At 36.6% G+C, this 21,921-nt stretch overlaps 1 protein-coding gene across 1 annotated transcript in view; it reads left to right on the top strand.

Moving 5' to 3' along the window:
• Nucleotides 1-21,921, top strand: part of LOC133846976 (ankyrin-3-like) — a 25,255-nt gene extending 3,334 nt beyond the window's left edge. The window contains 7 exon segments of the mRNA XM_062281680.1: nt 15,881-15,968; nt 16,030-16,176; nt 16,178-16,252; nt 18,611-18,951; nt 18,954-20,300; nt 21,487-21,549; nt 21,616-21,921. Of these exon segments, the coding sequence (XP_062137664.1) occupies nt 15,881-15,968; nt 16,030-16,176; nt 16,178-16,252; nt 18,611-18,951; nt 18,954-20,300; nt 21,487-21,549; nt 21,616-21,632 (2,078 nt within the window). The 3' untranslated portion in view covers nt 21,633-21,921.

Here is a 21,921-nt window from a genome sequence, read left to right as displayed (position 1 = left end):
TTAGGTAGTAGATGAGCTTTCAACCCATTCCTTACAAGGATGGAAGTTCTCTATCTACTTACCAATGTCGGGACGTATAAATTGTAGTTAGGCGACTTCAGCCCTGCAACCGTGTTGCCCGATGCTATCCACGGTTCCTGGACCAAAGCCGCGTAGGCAGACCCTTCCTCTAGTGCGAGGAGGAGCTCCGCCGAAGCCGTTTTAGATTTGTGGAGGTTGAGCTGCAGCACACTCATTAAAGGTTTGCACACTCGCGGGGCCCGTCTGCATTGACGGTTCCTCCCCACCTCCTCCGTCAAGTTGAGGTGCAGGGTGGCGTCAGTCATGCTCTCTAGCCCGAGATCTGCCTCTACCTCCCCTGACCTCAGCGTGTGGGTCTCTTTGTCGTTCGGATGACGCTTTTGGAGACGAAGGTACTCGCTCCCTAAGGCCCATGCCATCTTCCCATTGCGCTTATACAGCAGATCCTCGGCCTCCTTATTGATCTGCATGATCACGTGCTGCCCACCACTGCGTAAAGGTTCATCAACCTTCAGGACGGACCAATCACTCGTCGGAATGGCAGGGTTCTGCTTTTAAGCAGCTGAAGCGCCCGCTCACCCTGCACAGCTATGGAGAACAGGACCTTCGCCTTCGGCATGGTCGGAATATTATTTCTGCCCACCACGTCCAGCTTGGCCCCTCCCATAGTCCGACCAGTTTGGGTACGGTCGCTTTCAACCACAACAATGTTGGGTCGTCCTTGCATGTCAGGATCTTGACACCATTCTTCCAGCCAGTGTCTTCGAAGGTTGCTCTCTGTCTCTGTCTCTTCGAGTCCGTTTGGGTGGAGCCAGGTGCTCGCAGCCTCTTGCTCACTGGGGCCCCTTGCTTGGAACTCTTAGCGGACCGTTGGCGCTTGCTTGCCATGGACTCCACCTTCTTGTTGGCAAGGCCGGTCTGCACCTTATTGTCTTTTGGGAGGGGCAAGCCTCTCCTTATCCTTGACAGACAAGTTAGCCACGCCACTGAGCCTTGCGTGAATGCGGGTCGCCGCCTTATTTTTGGCCTTCTCCTTCAGGCCCCCGTGCCCCGGTGTGGAACCTTGGTGCTGGCCGAGGTAACTGAAGAAGACGACGTTCCTCCTCCACCTAAGAGATTGACGCAGCGCTCTCTTGGTCCGAGTCGGTTAACACAACGACACCCGCGCGCATCAATCTCAAGTTGTTGTTTGTGGCAGAGAGAGGATCTGTCTGTCTGTCCGTCTATCCGTATGAAACACTGGATCTCAGAGACTATAAGAGATAGAGCTATAATTTTTTGACAGCATTTAATGTTTGGTCGTAGATAAAGTTTGTTTCAAATTTTTGCCACGCCCACTTCCGCCCCCGCAAATTAAAAAATCGAAAAACAAGCGTAATTTTAAAGCTTGAGCTGCGAGTTTTGGGTTATACAATAATAACAATAGTATTTATGATTCCTGAAATGCGATCAAATAAAAATTGTGGAAGTTATTAATTTTTTTTTTAACTTTGCTTTTACTTATTGAATCTTCTTAATTTTGAGACTAACAATAAGTTTACCAATCTTAAAATTAAAATTTATCTAACAGTGTGTTAAGACTGCATTCTGGTTGCGCGTCCCTCAAGTCGGTCGCTGGGCAGGTAAGTCATTGCGACGAAGACGTGATTGGTTGCTCAACCTTGTTAGACCTCTCGCCAGGTGGTTAGGGTGCAACAGTAGCTTGGTAAAGTACTTTTTCTTCCGTTCTGCGATCACTTCTTTGACTGGTAGAATGTTTAAGTCGCATTGTATGTTTTCGTTGCGAACGTACCACGGTGCCCCGGTGATGGTTCTCAAGATCTTCGACTGAGCTCGCTGGACTATGTCAATATTACTGTTGCTGGCATTCCCCCATAACTGGGAGCCGTACATCCATATTGGTTTTAGTACCGAGTTATACAGCAGGACTTTATATTCAAGGCTAAGGGGAGACCGAGCGTTGATAAGCTAGCTTTAAGCTTCAGGTGTGTTCTTTTGGCTTCAATGTGCCGGCGCCATGTGAGTCTTCTGTCGAGGTGTACTCCAAGATATGTCACTTCTTTTGCTTGCGGGAGTAGAGTGTTGTTTAACGTTAGCGGCGGACAGTTCTGTCTGTTTAGGGTAAATGTAACGTGCTTGCATTTTTGTTCGTTCACTCTAATTCGCCAATCTGATAGCCATTTTTCAACATCGACCATGTGAAGAGTTAGCTGCGCAGTTGCTTGTCTCGGGCATTTTGAGCGGGTAAGAATAGCTGTATCATCAGCAAACGTAGATGTTGTTACTCGTGTGCTTGTCGGGAGGTCTGCTGTGTAGAGGACGTAGAGTGTTGGCCCTAGCACACTACCTTGAGGAACTACAGCTCCAACAGTGAAATCATCAGATATAGCAGTGTTGCATCTCACAACAAATTTTCTGTCGTAAAGGTAAGACTCTAAAAGCTAATGGGTGTTGCTGGGGAGCATTGTCTTGATCTTGTACATTAGACCTTCTAACCAGACTCTATCAAATGCTTGAGAGACATCTAAAAATACGGTAGTACAATACTCTCGTTTTTCGAATGCGTTCCGAATTTCTGATGTTATCCGGTTGACCTGCTCAATTGTTCCGTGCTTTTCGCGAAACCCAAATTGTTGTGACGGGATTCCTTCCTGGAGTCTTAGGTATGTGTTTATCCGAGTCAAAACGCATTTTTCAAAGAGTTTAGATAAGCATGAAAGTAGGCTTATAGGTCTATACGACGTGGGGATTGTGTGGTCTTTTCCCGGCTTTGCTATCATTATTATAATTGACTTTTTCCATCTCACTGGATAGTAGCAAAGTTTTGCGATGGCATTGAAAAGCTGGGTGATAGTGCAAACGGCGCAATATGGGAGTTCGATGATCATTTTGGGAGTTATGTGATCGCAGCCCGGAGATTTTTCGGATTCAGTTAATTTTTGATGATGCTAACGATTTCATTTGGGCGAAATTCGATTGGCTCATGTTGAAGCTGAGGCTCATATGGGATAGTCGGCAAAGTAAACTCACTTGTGGCAGGATTTGGTTGGAATACATTTTAAGGTGGTTGGCAAACGTGCTGGCTCTGTCTGCATCACTGCGCGCCCAGCCTCCTGTGGGATTTCTAATAGGTATCAAGGTTTCTTTCGGTGAGCTCAGAGTTGGGTGAGCTCTTCATAGTGAGTTTTTGTACTAGAAGTACACAGTTGCTCTATGTAGAGGCGTTGGACATATGCTTCTTCTTGATGTAGAGCTTTAGTAAGTTCGCGTGAGGCATGTCTTAAACTTTGCTTTGCAGATGGCGATCTGTGGAATTGCCACTCTTGACGTAGGCGTCGCTTTTCGAGGACGAGCTGCTCGATTTGTAGATTTGTCTTCTTTCGATTACTATGTGTGTTTATGGTTTGAGGTGTTGAAGCTTGGGCTGCAGAGACAAGTACAGACTCCAGTGAATTAAAAAGCTGTCTACGTCGGCTTCATTGTTGAGATGGGGACTTAGCTCAATGTGTGAGCTAATATACTTTCTGTACTTAATCCAATTTGATTAGAATAAACAGTATAGGCGAGTGATCAGATGAAAGATCCGAAAGGCATTCGGCGCTTATCAGATTTTTGGAATGTTTTTGGTAATCGCAAAGTCTATTAAATCGGGCAGTTTCTTTGGTTCTGCCGGCCAGTATGTAGGTGTGCCAGGAGAAACATAGTCGAGCTTGTTCTTGGCGTTGATAATGGCATTGTAGAGCTGCTTTCCTTTTGGAGTCACGAGACGAGATCCCCAGTGTGTGTGCTTGGCATTGTAGTCTCCTGCTGCTATGAAGTGGTCTCCTAGTGAATTGAAAAACTGCATAAACTCATCTTCAGCTATAACGAAGCGAGGGGCAGTATATGGCGGTGTGTAAGTTGGTTGCCAGTATTTAATTTTATATTTATAGATGTGGCCTGTAGGTAGTTTTAGCAAATTTGTTATGATAGTAATGCTTAATACGGCTTCTGATTAGCATTCCAGTCCCACCATGTGCTTTACCGTCTGGATGATTTGTTCCGTAGAAAGTATATCCTTGTAGTTGAAAATTGTATTTGTTTGTAAGGTGTGTTTCTGAAAGCAGCATTACGTCGATTTGATTGTCGAGTAGGAATTGAGTTAACTCAAGTTTATGCTGTGAAACGCCGTTAGCGTTCCACGTAGAGATCCGTAGGGAGTCATTATTTGGATTGTTGTGTAACCAGCATTTGAATCAATAGATTTTGGTTTCGCATTAAATCTTGCATAGTTGTGCGCATAAATGACATAAATTCTGCTAGGCTTTGTTGTAAGCTGTATATCATAGCTTCGAAGTTGCTTTTGGCTGCTCCGGCGATTGATACTGCTGAGCCATGTTCGGTTCTTGGTATGCTGATTGCAGAAATGAACTTTTGGGGCAGGGATAGCCGGTCCTGATTTTAAAGCGCTTGCGTATGTCACACTTTTGTCAGAGTTAATAGGTCCTAGTGAGGATCTGGCTGCAGTCGAGAAGAAGACTTCAGGGTTTGATCTGGAGACTTTCAATGTTTTATTTTGGGTGCGGGCGGTAATTCCTTTCTGATGGATGCGGCTTTTCAGATCCCTATAAACTGGGCAACCTCTATAGTTAGCAGTGTGATTGCCACCGCAGTTGCCGCACTTTTTCGAGTTGCAGTCATCTTTACTCGCTGGGCAGTGTGCGGAGTCATGAAGCTCTCCACAAACTACACACACCGGGCGCAGTTTACAGTATGACCTTGTATGACCATATTCTTGGCAGTTCGCACATTGTACCGGATCATTGCGTTTGTGCGGTTCCTCAACTGTAATTCGGCGGTGCAGCAGGAACTGAAGATTATATATACTTCGTATTTCTTCAGGATTCTATTTTCTGGCTCGAGCTCAACCTTAAAGAGTGGCTGCGGCTTTCTATCCCTGTTAAGGATATTGAAGACTGTCTTTGTCCTAAATCCCTTCTCTTGTAGTTCCTTTGTTATCTCTGCAGGCGTTACTTCGGATTCTATACCCTTAAGTACGACTTGCAAACCCTTGCTGCTTTTAAGCTGATACGTGTAAAAGTTCTTTTTATTATCGGTAAGATATTTCGATAGTACTCTGTAATTGTCTTCAGACTTTATTTGAACTTTTGTTTCGTGAATGTTGCCCTTTACAAGGGGTATTATGTGGAAGTTATCCTTGCCAATAAGCTCTATAATTTTGTTGACGAGAACATTGGAACTTTTTCTCGTATATAAATAGGCGGAGGCTTTGGCTTCCTTTTCTCGACTTCAGTGAATCGGTTCGAGTTCATGTCCGTTTCTATTGCAGCTAGGCTAGCATTGCCACGGGTTATTTTGCGTTGAGAATTTAGAGGGCTCATCTTCCTTTTAATTTGAATGTAGCGATCCATACCAGTCTGCACAGCCGGCTTAATAAGTTCATTGTTTTGTTCTGTTTTTCCAGCAGCGCCGCGACAGACGTAGTAATGTTTGCGCTAATAGCTGATGATGTCGTTAAACGCGCTGTCGATACAGTTGCGGCTGTTGTTGTTGTTACAGTTGACGTTGTCAGCGAAATTGCGGTGCTGGTTACTGCGCTCTTAGGCTGCAGAGACGTCGATTGAAGCGAGGGAGAGCATGAGCGCGCTCTATTGCTCTCTACGTTTAAGAGGTCGATCGAGTTGGGGGTAATTGACCGCACTTGATCAGAGCTTGCATTAATTTCGGTCGCTTTAAAAGAGAAGTACGCGTTGTTTCTTTGTTGTGAGAGCCGTCTCTCGTCTTGCTCACGGTGACGTTGTGCACGAATGTCGTTTTGACTCATTGTAATCGAGATTGATTAGTTATATATTTAATTGTTATGATTTATATTAATTAATTAATCAACCAATATAAACATTAGCGATTTCATCGCAAAGAGCGTTTTTCGCGTTATTGTAAATTTTTAAACCAGTCACTGCACTTATGGTATTTTATTGAATATTTTTCCCGGAGCACAATAAATACACGTCTGCATGCGACGACAGTTGTTCAGTTCAGGGAAGTTATTAATGAAATTATTTTGTATGGCAAAACGCCTACTTACTAGAGGTCTTAGTTACTTTGGCTGACAATCTGGTATATTGTACCGTCTATGGTATATTTTGAATGTGGTACTATATCGATATACCAAATACACATACCATTTGGTATATTTTTAGCATTTTTGTAGCATTTTCGGTATATTTTGAAAATAATACTGCGATATTTTGGTTTTATTTGAAATGGGTAGCTGGTATCTCACAGTCGAGCATACTCTACTGTAGCTTTCTTAGTTGTTTTCTTTTCCTTTAAGATATCTTATGTCGAAGTCTTATTCTGAAAGTCTAATTTTCCATCTTGTTTATTTTGCATAGGGTTCTTTTAGCTTTTGTAACCACCACAACGTTTGATGATCAGAAGCAATTTCAAAATGTCGCTCTAATAGATAATGTAAACAAGTTTTAGTTAGCCAAACTGTCTGTTAGCTATCAGACCTTTTTTATATAGCACTGTAATTTGTTTCATGCTTGTTAAAGGTTCTACTGATGCAGCTAATGGAATGTCCATCTTGTGATAGAACACCTCCTAAGGCAACATTGCTTGAGTCAGTGGTTAATATAAATTTTCTTTGATTTTGTTCATTTAATATTCATTCTTTGGAAATTAAAAATTTTAATTTTTGAATACTTCCATGTATACTATTTGCGGTGTATTTGAATATAGTTCTGTTTGTATTTATGATTTTGTGTTCTTTATTGAATAAAGATGGTAGCTAATTATTGCGTTAGCTTGAGACAATAATTTGTTCCGGTTAGTATGTCGCACTGGTCTGAGAAAGGGTGGATTAAAAACTCTTAAGCATTGGGGAAATAGTTGTTTGGGGGTACTTTTATGCTATCGTTACTAGTGTGGATTAGGTGATTGGTTTCTTCAATGGGTGTTCCAAAGATATTTCGGATGAGCACGTTTACTCTGGAGGTAGTATCAAAAAGACATTCAATGTCATTATAGTTGTGTTTATTATATATTTTCTTGATCCGGAGCTTCTAGCCGAAAATGTTCAGTATCGTTTGTGGTTCGTTGTCTTTAGTACTGTCTTTTATACCTAGGTTTGAATTGGGCCATTGAGACTCTGTTCAGGCATTTGGTAAGGATAAAGATCAGTTTGAGGATAGTAAGGATTATAGTGATTGTGTGGATTCAGGCTAAATTTGTACTCCTTGGTATCTCATCTCGTCGCTAATAATTTTTGTCTGTACACTTTCTGATGGTTTCTGTCTCTTAACGGTCTAGTTAGTCGGCATAGCTCTGGGTGTATCATAGTGGTACGTGACTGTATATGGTTTTGGTGCTGATATTAAGAGAAAGATTTCGGGTGACCTCTGGATATAGAATATATATGAATAGATTGTCGGTTATAAGGTTGTACTGTATGATGGTTGGATTATTTGTTAATGATTTATAGTGTGTTGTAGTTAATTTGAATCTGGGATTGATTTGGTATTATCTTTATTTATGGTTGGTGTTTCATAAACGCATTTCCCTTTTAATAATTGTAATATATCTGTAATCTTAAATATATATATATATTACAATTAACTATTAATTAATTATAGTATACATATATGATTGACAGTTTTTGAATTAAAGATTCAATACTAGTTTGAATCAATCGGGTATACATGGTTGTCTCAGAAATATCATTTTCCAATTCTAATTTTTTTCACTTAGATTATTTCTTATTTATTTTTCTTTTTCTTTGTTAGATGACACTTAGCTATTTCTTGGATTAAGCTTATAGATTTATGACTCTGGCGAATTCTAAGCGTCTTAGATTTTTAAGTGGAAATTTTTGTTTTGTTTGTGTAAGCACAATCACATTTGCGATCACCAGTTCACTACCGAGGTAAACTTGAACCGATTTAACACTGCGATTTGCGAAAGTTCTTGAACAGATGAGAAATTAAAGAATTGAATAGTTTAGCTATCGCATCAATAATTTTGTATCCTACCGGCTGCACCAATTACGTAGTCAAGTTGACCTAGCTATGTTGCTTAAGGTCAGCACTGAAAGAATACGAAATAAAACAGAAATAAGATTTATCGACAACTGTCTTATTTATTTGATAATCAGCTTTAGACTAATTTACAAAAATTTGTCTGAGTAAATACAAAGCTTAATTTCTTTTTTATTTCGACGATGACGTACTAACGGCAGTACTATCAAGTGGCCCAGCGATACTAAGCACGGGCTTGTTGACGCGCGGACAAAATTAAATAAACTTAAAAATATGTTAGGATATATGTATAAGAAGATGAAAAACAATTAAATACTCGATAAATATGCTAATAATAAGGTTTTGAGTAGAGGAATAGATTTACTGGAGCAAACTACGTTATTGAGATTATTACGGAAGGGATTATGGCAAGCAATGTTAGTAGTTCTACGCAAAACGAGAAGAGGAAGAAAATTCTAGTGATCCTGACCGGAACTGCAAAACTAATTTGACTTAACAGCTCCAAAGAGTCTATTTCACCATTAATTAGTCTCTGTTTGAGTGAATACATTTTATTTAAACATGCATACGTTTTGTATTACTGCATGCGCAAGAACTAATAGAAAGCTTTTGGGAATAATTTTGTTGCACCAATCATTCGCGCGAAAGCTTATGATTACTGTAGCATAATTTCGCAAATTTATTTTATTTAATTATGTTTTCGCGTAACGCGAAGGCTAAAAAAATAAAACAACGATTTTATTTTTAAATAACTTGTAGACGAACTTTATTGGTATTGCAAGATTAGCGGGCTACGCGTCTTATTTGAGGAAAGTGTCTTTAAAAACTAACTTTACAATATGTTGAGTTTGAACAAGAAACTTCTTATTGCGACTTAGAGCTAACATATATGTAATGTTTTGTGTATGTGTTAGTGTTTTAATGCTGAGTTCTCAAATTGCACCAGAAAATTTTAAGTGGCGTGAAGTGGATCTTTTGTTTGACGTAAGTCGCCGCCGCGACGATTTTATGTTTAGAATATGATCTTTATTTGAATGCAATAGAACCTTTTGTTTGTTACGATTGGTCGCTGTCGTGACAAGTTTATGTTTTGAATATAATATAATCTTTATGTGAATGCAATAGGATATTTTGGAGATAGGGGAATAATTACGAGAATGTGTCACATACGAAAAATGAGTGTGGTGGTGGATATGTCACTCCCCAACCAATAGAAATTTTACATTCTTTAATTCGATCGTACAATTAAATATTTGGATTATTTTATCCTTTTCAATGTAAATATCTAAATTGTTACAATTTTGGTTTAGTTTGGTTCGTTTTATATTCTAAGTTATTACAATATTTGGTTCTACTATTTGTATAAGATCTTGCTTGCGATATTTATTGTAAGTACAAACTGGTGTTTCATGTTTTATTATATTTGCAATGCATTGGTCATTTATGATCTTCTTTGAGATAGTATTTGAAACAAAGTTATGTAAATAAAATTTCCCTTCAATATTTTCACTAATGATCTGTCCATTTCCGTCTGGGTATGGAATTATGTGGAAAGTTTTAACTTCGAGATTGCTAAGACATCAGAAAAATTTCATTTGTAATTGGATTGAACCATGCTGAAGTATTTATATTAATTAATTTTTCATGATTGATATGATCTATTGAATCATGTTTAAGTAGTTTCGGATTAAAGATACCTAAGCGGGTTAATTGTAATCCTAATTCTATGTCTTCAATATATTCGGTAAAGTGTTCAATATTAAATATTAACGACTTTAGTTGTCTTTCTTCTTTCAGAATTTTACTTTGGCTATTTATTATATTTATGCCGTGATTAAATTTATTTATAAAATCATTAAGATTGGTTGCTTGGATTAAATTATGGGCGATGATATTAATCTGATTTCCAATTTGTTTTCTATCTTCATTATCTAATGTACCGAAAAGGAATTTAAAAGAAGATCCTACAAAATCGAATAAACCACGTTTAGTACGACTTGCTATTATAATACCGTTCATTTGTTTTTTCAAGTTTATTCATTAAGTATCTTATTTTTTATATTGAAAATTATTTATTGAAAATATGGCTTTGAGTTACTAATAAGTCAAAACAAGTAAGAAAGTTACAGTCGAGTGTGCTTGACTGTGAGATACCCGCTACCCAAATTTAATAAAACCAAAATATTGCGGTATCATTTTTAAAATATACCGAAAATACTAAAAATATACCGAATGATATGTTTGGTATATCGATATAGTACATCATTCAAAATATACCATAGACGGCACAATGTACCAGATTGTCATCCAAAGCAACTAAGAGCTCTAGGAAGTATGTATTTTTGCCCATACAAAAGTATTTCTTTAATAACTTCCACAATTTTTATCTGATCGCAACCAAATTCAGGTATCATAACTACTATAGTAATTATAGTATATACCAAAATTCGCAACTCTAGCTTTAAATTTACGCTTGTTATTCGATTTTTTGATTTGCGGAGGCGGAAGTGGGCGTGGTAAAATTTGAAACAAACTTGATCTGCGTGCAAACATAACAAATGCTGTCGAAAAAATTATGGCTCTATCTCTTGTAGTCTCTGAGATCTAGGTGTTCATACGGACAGACACACTGTTGTAGTTATGATTCCTGGATGCGATCAGATAAAAATTGTGGAAGTTATTAAAGAAATACTTTTGTATGGGCAAAAACGCCTACTTACTAGGGGTCTGAGTTGCTTTGGCCGACAATCTGGCACATTGTGCCGTTTATGGTATATTTTGAATGGTGTACTATATCGATATACCAAACATACCATTTGGGATATTTTTATACCCGCTACCCATAGGGTGGAAGGGTATTATAACTTTGTGCCGACAGGAAATGTTTGTAATAGGAAGAAGGAGGCATCTCCGACCCTATAAAGTATATATATTCTTGATCAGCGTCAACAGCCGAGACGATCTAGCCATGTCCGTCTGTGTGTCTGTCCGTCTGTCCGTCCGTCCGTATGAACACCTAGATCTCAGAGACTATAAGAGATAGAGCTATAATTTTTTCGACAGCATTTGTTATGTTTGCACGCAGATCAAGTTTGTTTCAAATTTTTGCCACGCCCACTCCCGCCCCCGCAAATCAAAAAAATCGAATAACAAGCGTAATTTTAAAGCTAAAGCTGCGAATTTGGTATATACAATAATTACTATAGTAGTTATGATTCCTGAAAATTTGGTTTCGATCAGATAAAAATTGTGGAAGTTATTAAAGAAATACTTTTGTATGAGCAAAAACGCCTACTTACTAGGGGTCTGAGTTGCTTTGGCCGACAATCTAGCACATTGTACAATGGTGTACTATATCGATATACCAAACATACCATTTGGTATATTCTTAGTATTTTTAGTATATTTGCAGTATATTCGGTATATTTTGAGAATAATACCGCAAAATACATTGCTTTTAATCAAATTGGGTAGCGGGTATCTCACAGTCGAGTACACTCGACTGTAGCTTTCTTACTTGTTTGTATTTTTTAGTATTTTCGGTATATTTTGAAAATGATACCGCAATATTTTGCCTTTATTAAAAATGGGTAGTGGGTATCTCACAGTCGAGCACACTCGACTGTAACTTTCTTACTTGTCATTTATTGTTTTATGGAACCTTTCTATGTCGGATATTCCAGTTTTGCTTGTGGTAATGCTATTTTTTATATTTTCTTCTTGTAACCAAATTTGCAAAGCTGCACTAATAAATGCTAAATCTTTATCTGCTTTTATCTCTAAGGGTTTTCCCATTTCATTGAGAACTTTTAATAAAGCTCTTTTGGCTTCTAACCAATCTCTGCTTTGAACTTCTATTAATGTTGCGAATTTTGATATACATCTATAAAAGAAAGAAATTGTTTTTATCGATCATATAAAAATCTATTACATATTTATCTCTAACCTTAAGAACTTCGGGTGTTATTTCGAACGTTAGTTTTGTATCTCTATGTTCGGTTTTAGCTGTGTGGCAAATTTCACATTCATTAATTAAGTTTTGTATTAGTTTCTGTTAATCAGGGTAATAATATTTTTCTTTAAACCAATTTATTGTTTTTTCTATGCCTGGATGTAACAACTTTTTATGTGTTTTTAAAATTAATTCTTTAAAGTTTGTAAGTCGATTAATTTCAAGCTTGTTTTCATTATTTTAGTTATATTATTCGGACTTATTATTTCTAAATTAGCTCTTTGAAAAATTGGAAAATCTATTTCATTGTGAAAATAGGCAATACTATAGCAATGATATTCTTTTATCATATCTTTGTCTCGACTTTGCTATCATCAACTTTTATAAATTCTATTTGTCTGTTAAAATAATTTAAAGGTCTTGCAGTTATACTTGTAGGTATGTGATGTTGACTATCTTCTTGACCGTTATGTATAGTTGCTCCTGTGCTAACTGCATCTTCTCCTAAGAAATTCTCTTCTATTTTTATACGCGAAAGTGCATCTGCTACATTATTCTCTTTTCCTGATAAATACTTGATTTGATAATCGTATTCGTTTAATCGGATTTTCCATCTTTGTAATTTCATGTTTGGTTCTTTAATGTTACTGAGCCAAACTAATGGTTTATGATCACTTAGGATTTGGAATTTTCTACCGAATAGGTAAGAACGGAAATACTTAGTTGCCCACACAATAGCTAATAGTTCTTTCTCTATAGCTGAATAGTTTGATTCGTGTTCGTTTAAAGTTCGACTTGCATAGCAAATGGGTTTGTGTTCCTGTGATAGAACGGCGCCTATTGCGAAGTTTCTAGCATCTGTAGTTAATGAGAATGGCTTTTCGAAATTTGGATAAACTAGTATCGGATCGGACGGTTTTACAACTTTGAATTTTTCGAATGCAGACACATAAGTCGGATCTTTTATATTTATAGTGGCATTTTTCTTAAATTTAGTTGTCATAGGTTTTGCAATATTTGCGAAATTGGGGATAAATTTGCGGTAAAATCCGCATAGACCTAGTAATGATTTGATTTCCTTTGGTGTCTTAGGTATTGGGAAATCAGTTTCCTTCTTCATGAATTCGCATTTGTCCAATTGTAATTTCAAATTTGCTTTCCGAAGTTTTGAGAAGAAGAAATGGATGATATGTGTTCCTCCAATGAAGTGGAGAAAATGATGATATCATTTAAGTAAACTAGACAATCTTTGAAGATCAGATCTTCAAGTAGGTTATTCATGCAGCGCTGGAAAGTCGCTGGAGCATTTTTAAGCCCAAAGGGCATACGAGTAAATTCGTAGTGACCATGCTTGGTTGAAAAGGCGGTTTTGCAATTGAATCGGGATCCATTTGGATTTGATGGAAACCCTTTGCAAGATCGAACGTAGTGAAGTATTGGCATTTGCCTAACTTTTCTAAGATCTCATCCATATTTGATATGGGGAATTTGTCATCAATGGTAATTTCATTGAGGTTTCGGTAGTCAATGACTAACCGGAATTTTTGTTTTCCTGAAGCGTCCATTTTCTTTGGAACAATCCAGATTGGTGAACAGTAAGGGAATTTAGATTTTTAATTATGCCCTGCTCTATCATTTCGTTGATTTGTTTATTGACCTCTTGATCGTAAGCCTGTGGATACTTGTAGGGACTTTGTTTATTGGGTCTTCGCGTGTTGTTTGAATTGAATACTTAATCGTACTAGTGAAAGTCAAACTGTCACTTTCCCGGTACTGAATATCGCGAAATTCGTGTAAAACTTTTTAATTTTTCTACCTCTTCTGTGTTAAGATGTTCTAATCTGAACTCATTACACTCTTTTAATTCATCTTCGATTGCGAAGTTGAAGGGTCTATCTTCGGTTAAAGGTGGATTTGCATAGTTTTCTGTATAAGTTTCTTCGGAATTCTCTTCACTGTTTTGAAATGTGAATTTATAGTCTCCTAATGTAACTGTTCCGTTTTCGTAATCAATTTGAGATTTACTGGCTTTTAAATACTCCTTTCCTAATAACATATTGTAGTTTTCAGAGAATTTATGAATGTAAAATTTTTGTTTTGTAGGGCAAAGTCTACTGGGACCAAAAAGTATACTTTCTGATAATTCAGTAGTGCCATTAATTGTTTGAACATTGATGGGGGTTTTATAAGTTGTAAAACTGAAAATATTTTGTTTTATAAGATTTATTGAAGAATCTGTATCAATGATACATTTTAGGTTTACTTCATTCATTTTAATTTTTATGTATGGTTGGTTGTATGGTTGTTTTGTGTTGTAGAATTGGACGTATCATCTGAATGAAAATTATTTGAATAGTTTGCATAAGATCTGTTTTGATTTCTGCGATTATTTTCGCTTTTAGGGTAATTCTGACTCTCATAAGATTCATAAATCTGCTTAAGCAATAGCTTTTAACTTGCTTATTGTAGTGATATCATGTCTTGCTAAGGTCATGTATATCCTGTCATGTAGTTTCCTAGTTATTACATTCTTGGTAGTTATTTTTAATCCATTTTTATATATTATTGAAGTACAGGCATTATTATCTAATGCTAACTTATTGCTAACTATATAAGATTTGCGTTCAAGTTCTTCTACAAACTTACATAGACTTCCGTTCCAGTTGGTGTTGTAGAGTCTTCGCAATAATTCTTCATAGAGCGTCTGGGTTTTGAACTCCTCGATGAGTGATGATCTTAGTGATGGCCAATTGTTGGATTGCGTTACTTGGGCTGTTCGCAATGCTTCTCCGTCTAATTGTCGTTCGATGGCTCCGAAGATTACGCTACTTTGACGTACATCGTTTGTCGTGTAAAGAGATAGAATAGATAGAAGTCTATCCTCTTTATGAAGGCTGACAAATTTTCTGCACCATTGTCAAACGCTGGCACATGTTTAATTTGATTTAAGCACTGGCTTAGGTGTGCTTCTGATAGTTCATTTGCCATTGTTGGTGTTGTTATTAATTCACACACACGTGGTTCAGGTTGTTTGAGTTTTATTATAACGGGTTCGCAATATTCGTTTGTTTAACCGTTTCGATAATGCACTCACGCATATAGATGTTTTTGCGGATACGTTTTGTATAGTTTACAACCTATGGACAATGTTAGAATCCTTTTAGCGGTTACGACTGCTCGTTGATCAATTACTATTACGACGTCTCCTACCGGCTGCGCCAATTATGTTTTCGCGTAACGCGAAGGTTAAAAATAAAACAACGATTTTATTTTTAAATAACTTGTAGACGAACTTTATTGGTATTGCAAGATTAGCGGGCTACGCGTCTTATTTGAGGAAAGTGTCTTTAAAAACTAACTTTACAATATGTTGAATTTGAACAAGAAACTTCTTATTGCGACTTAGAGCTAACATATATGTAATGTTTTGTGTATGTGTTAGTGTTTTAATGCTGAGACCTCAAATTGCACCAGAAAATTTTAAGTGGCGTGAAGTGGATCTTTTTGTTTGACGTTAGTCGCCGCCGCGACGATTTTATGTTTAGAATATGATCTTTATTTGAATGCAATAGAACCTTTTTGTTTGTTACGATTGGTCGCTGTCGTGACAAGTTTATGTTTTGAATATAATATAATCTTTATGTGAATGCAATAGGATATTTTGGAGATAGGGAATAATTACGAGAATGTGTCACATACGAGAAATGAGTGTGGTGGTGGATATGTCACTATATATATATTTATCATTTTTACATTATTATTTAAGAATAATAAGGAATTTAAATTGTTAATAATCCATAAAATTAAAAATATTTCAATATATTAAATGAAATTTGTTAATTTCTCATTACGATCGATTTTATTTCAGAAAATTCGAAAATAAATGATTTAAATTTGAATGCAAGTGCAGAAAAGAAGTCGGATAATGTAAATGTCGTCCGACCTATTCATTTGGGGTGAGCTCTATCGAAGTAATTAAAGAGCCCTACAGATTAATAAAACACAATTGTATTGCAGATTTCTCGTTTCATTTCTGGTTGACGCGCGAGGCGGCTCAATGCGTGGTTGTCGTCACAGTGGTGTTCGCATTATTGTTCCACCCAAAGCTTGCGCAGAACCAATGCGAATCACTTGTCGTTACGTCAAGCCACAACGTGTTGCTAATCCCTCCCTTGATGGAAGGTGAGGCATTGGTGAGTCGCATATTAGAAATGTCACCAACCGAGACTACATTTCTAAGGTAAGGCAATAGTACTCCATGTTGAAAAGAAAAATAAAAGAAAAAACATGAACATTTTATCAAAAATAAAGTATACATTTTATAAATTAAAGACCTATTTTAAATAAGTGTATAATTAGGGACCTCAATTGGTCCATCATTCACCCTCCTAGGGGCAGCCGGTTTAATCTGCCTATGCCCTTTCAAATCGTTTAAAAATCCAATTATAATTCAAAGAAATGCTAGATTTTAAACAATATAATGGTTTTTCTCAACTATAATTGTATAAATCGTTCCAAAATTGTATGCTAAAGGCCTAGCTCCATAGTTTCCTTTCTTCAAATAATATAACAACTAACTATATAGTCATCTACCGGGTGAACGAAACAAACTTTTTCCAACACTCAATACATAACTTTATTCATCCCGAACTTCCAATCAAACAACACCCGAAATGGTAGCACCTTCACTTGAGTTGCCCCATGTTATTGTTGCTTAGCAAAGCTATTGAGCAGTCTGCTCGACCTCTAATCACTTTCCATTAAAGCAAAACAGTGTGAATATACCAAAGTAGCGCGCTGTACCCCGGAGCTTCTACGGCTCATTTTGAAATTTGAAGCTCGCAGTCGTTCTTATTTTTACATTTAGAAGAACTGAGGTCGGAGATGTTTCCTGGTCAGGAAGGTTAGTTTCCAATGCATCCTTCAAACGGGACAAGAAAAGAGTTAAATTTCATTAAAAATTTATTTTTAGGACAAAATGTAATTGAATTAAAAAGTACAGAGAGATACTGACAAGTGGATTCTGTTTCTGTACAATGCTAAATAATCTTGTTAGACTTTAGTGACTCATTTTTATATACATATGTAGGTATACATCTCCATATCATACACTCATGCATGTTTTCCGAAAAAACGTTTGTCTGCTCCTGGTTTTACCATTATTGGACTGGAAGGCTACTAGTCCAATAATGGTAAATTAATTCTTATTTGATAATATTATTTATGACCATTCAGAATAACTTAAATTTTTCATATTTTTCAACTAGTTATAGTTATATTTTTTTATTAGAATACCCAAAAATGGGAGGTATTACATGGAATTATAGCCATATCATAGATGATAAACTACATTTTAAAATCAATTCTGGGCTGGCTTTTCACAATAGAACTATTTATTTTACGAATGTGTAGTGGGTTATTTCTTTATTCTCGCTTTCCGCTTCAGTATATAACCATACCATAGATGCTAAACTACAAACTAACTGCTAAACTAAAAACAATTCTGCGGGCCTATCACAATAGAATGATATATTTTACGAATGTATAGTGGGTAATTTTTTTATTCTCCCTTTCATCTTCAGTTCCCCAGTATCAGAATATTTCAAAAATGCATAAATATTAGATTATAATAATATAATAGTAAAGTAATATAGTAATCATTTTTCTGCAATATCTCTCGGCCGACTCTTCATGAGTAACGAGTACTTTGTTGCCGGACAACGCGCTGATCTGGCCTGCTCTATCTTAAAAATCAAGTTTTCGAACTTCAACACGGATAATTCACATCAGGAATGTGAGATTTACATTTGATTTCAAATTCGTGCGACAGTATTGTTATACTTATATGATATATAGCCTATAACAAGAAAGTCAGCTAGAAGGCAACTCTTACTAGTATCCGGTAGCAGCGGAATGATTTTTGTCTATTTTTGGAATAACTCCACCTGTGTGAAATATCTGGACCGCGGATTAACATGGAAAAACCATATTAAAGCAAAATGTCAGCAACTCAGACTTAAAACACTAAAAATGTCCTGGTTGATAATGCTAATGCTAATATTCATAAAGATCTTAAAATTCCAATCAAAAAGAAGAAATAAATAAATTTTGTAAGAAGTACATCGATAGACAGACTCCATAACCACGAAAATAATTAAGTCTAGTAGACAACAATTTAACAGTAAGACTAAAAATATACCACATATTCGATGTCCCCGATATATAAATCCAACCAACTGAAAACATGTTATATATAATAGCAACGCTCATTGGAAAACTAATTTCTGTTAATTTAATATTAATTATACAATTTACTTATTATTTAAACAGACAGATTGTGAATAAAAAACGAGAAAAAAAGTCACATCTACACGAAATTTAGTGCGTTGCAGAATTTATTCAGACAGGATATACAAATTATCAATTAAGAAAATTATTTAGAAGAAATTGTCAATATGTTTCTTTAGTTTGATATCATGGATATTCATTCGTCCGGATAAACCATTTATATAGATTAATAATATTAAGATTATTAAACATATCATAATAATATTAAAAAAAATATACCTACATATTGAACTTGTGCTCATAATTTCAGCCCAATTATTTTGGAAGTGCCGCACTTTGGGTCATTGCGTGAGAGGGAGCGGGAGATCATTATATTACGATCGGACAACGGAGAAAGTTGGCGCGAGCATTGCTTATACGATAATGAGGACCATCAATTGAATGAAAACATAGATACCGAATTGAATCCCTTAGAGGATTTACACACCAACCGCATCATTCGCATTGTTACTCACAATTTACCGCATTTCTTTGCCGTGGTCTCTCGTATCCGTCAAGAGGTACATGTCATTGGACCAGATGGCGGCACTGTTTGTTCTACATCTGTTCCCGAAGTCCAAGCTATATTTCCATCACATGCACTAACCAAAAAATACGCGTAGGACTGCAAGCGCAACCAGTCGATTTAATTGGATGCTCGAAGCTTTTGGGACAGAGCGTAGCTGTCTCGCCTGTGGTTACTGTTGAGCCACGTCGCCGTAAGTTCCACAAAGCAATCACATTGAGCATTCCAGCACCACAAACCTGCAATCAGGGCATGGTAAATGCATCCTATGGAGCCATGAATGCACCTACACTACGGCTTCTGTGTTCCATAACTGGTGGTCAGAATCGTGCTGTTTGGGAGGATGTAACAGGATCAACGCCATTGGCTTTCGTCAAAAGCAGTGTTAGTTTCACCACTACGGTGTCAGCGCGATTTTGGTTAATGGATTGCCGTAATGTTTCCGATGCTGGACGTATGGCAACAGAGCTTTATGCATACATGGCACAAGTACCATTTGTCGCCAAGTTTGTGGTGTTTGCCAAGAAAATTTCAAGCACAGAAGCAAAGCTATCTGTCTTTTGTATGACGGACGACAAAGAGGATAAGACACTCGAGCAACAAGAGTACTTTAAAGAGGTAGCCAGAAGTCGTGATATTGAGGTTCTGCAAGATCAAAATATTTATCTTGAGTTTGCTGGTAATTTGGTGCCCATGCTGAAATCGGGAGAACAATTAAATACAAAATTTCAAGCTTTTCGCGAAAATCGCTTATCCTTCTTAGTTCACATTAAAGACCAAGAGCAATCCCTGAGTCGCATCAGCTTCATGAGCGAACCGAAAGTGCGACCTGGTGAGCCGCCATTGGAGCCCATGTGTGCTCTAAACATATCGCTCAGCCCCGATGTTTTTAATAATGATCGCCAACACGAATGTCAAACTATAAGTAATTATATATATAACAAAGATCAAGGTCTGACCTATAAGGATCTGATAAATGCCGAAATAAAAGCCAGTTCTAAAGCAATTTCTATTGATGCACTTGAAAGAATACAATGTGCTGATATGAAATTGTCTGATATATCTAACTTGATTGGCAATGATTGGCCTCATTTGGCTAAACATTTGGGTGTTCCACAAACCGATATCGATCTGGTTAGAGATGAGTATGCTGATAAGGATGATGAACAACAATGTTTAATGATGCTAAGACTTTGGATATCACAAAATAGTTCGACTGCTACTGGTAATTCAATGTCGCAGGCTTTAGATCAAATGGGACGAAACGATATTGTAGAGCAGTGCATGTTCAACTTACATCCAGTCACGGATCAATTGGAACGGGGATTAGCTACAATGAGAATGCAGTCACCTCAACAAGAACTTTCTAACGATGGTGCTGGTGATTTATTGAACGGGAAAATAACCAACTCAATGGAATTTCAATCAAATAATGGTGAGAAACTCTATTTGCGATAGTCTCTTAAATTAAAGCTATTGTTTTATACCAGCTAGACTAGAAGGGTATTATAATTTTGCCTGCAGAAAATGTATGTAACATGCAGAAGGAGGCATCTTCAATCCCATTAGGTTATATACTCTTAATCAGCGTCAACATCTAGAAATATGGTTATGTTCGTCTGCCCGTATGAACACCCAGATCTTGGAGACTAAGAGATAAAAATTTTATTTTTTCGACAGGTATTGTTTTTTTGCACGTAAATCAATTTTGGTTTAAATTTTAGCCCCGCCCACTTCCGCCGCCTAAATCGACAAAAATCGAATAGCAAGCGTAATTTTTAAGTTAGCCATATGTATTTTAGAATTTTTCGGTATATTAATTTGATATAATTTAGAATATGGGTTTATTACAATGTATAGCGTGCAGACTTGAATGTTGCATTCATGTTTGTTTTTTATTTGACTGATTTGAAAAATAAGTTCTTTGCATAGCTCGCAAATAACAGTTATTTGCCTAGCTCGCGGTCTCAAAATAAGTGTTCTTCACTTAGACTTTGAGCAAAAAGTCTGAGAGCAAACGATTGAATTGCTCGTATACAAATTTTGCTCGCGCTCAACCGAAAAACAGTTTTTCCTCTTAACTTTTGGTCTGCTTATTCTCATACCGTTTGCCGAACAATTTACGTTTTAAAAAAAAACACTACTACGCTGAGATCCTTTTACTCGCACTGATTGTTATGATTATAGAGGAACAGCTTTTGCTGACGAGACTACCTTGTATAATTGTATCATGAGCTCATCGTAATGCCAAAACCAAAACAAAAAGAAGCAAAGTCTGCTGCTCAGAGAAAGAACGAGACTGATGCTTTTTTCGGCTGTTCTCGCGAGCAAAGTGTAAAAAAAAATTGTGAGCTATGGTTCTTTGTCCACATTTTTATTTGTGTTTTTTTTTATGTTTTACCAAGATTTCAGAAAAGTTTTAAATAATCAGTGTTACTGATATAATAATAGCTTCATCATTAAGAATAATTTATACATAATTTTAGTTGTTTTAAATATGTAGTGATCGTACATACAAACAAAGGAAATAGATACAACATTGAATAAGATGCCTCCTTTTGCATTCAAATACAATTTCTTAAGTCTGATATTAACATAAAAAATTAAAATGTTAATTGCAGCATTAATCGAATCGAATAACGACAATGACGAAGGTAGAACTATACCGAAATCCGAGCTACAAGGTTTGTATTGTAATCACTATTTGTTGAAATGGTGCTCCCTTCAGTTTTATCTTCTTTTTATTTTAGAGATAAAGACGGTTTAAACAAGAAAACAATATAGCGGAACTTTCGGATGGATACCATATCACAAATATTTTCATCTTGGTATATGACAAGTTTTTGTTACCAAACCCCAGTTAAATAGTTATTTGGCTCCAATGTTTCTTATTTATTTATTTATTCGTGTATTCAGTAACGGTTTCTAATAATTCTGCTAAACATACTGTCAAACTGTAAAACTCACACTATAATATATATTATATATTGTGCATTGTTATTAAATAAAAACGGTACATAAATAAATTTATCATTGCTGAGGCAGGCTTAAAGGGA

This window comes from Drosophila sulfurigaster, chromosome 4 (assembly GCF_023558435.1).
Source record: "Drosophila sulfurigaster albostrigata strain 15112-1811.04 chromosome 4, ASM2355843v2, whole genome shotgun sequence".
Lineage (NCBI taxonomy): Eukaryota > Metazoa > Arthropoda > Insecta > Diptera > Drosophilidae > Drosophila > Drosophila sulfurigaster.
This window is presented reverse-complemented; position numbering and strand designations above follow the sequence as displayed.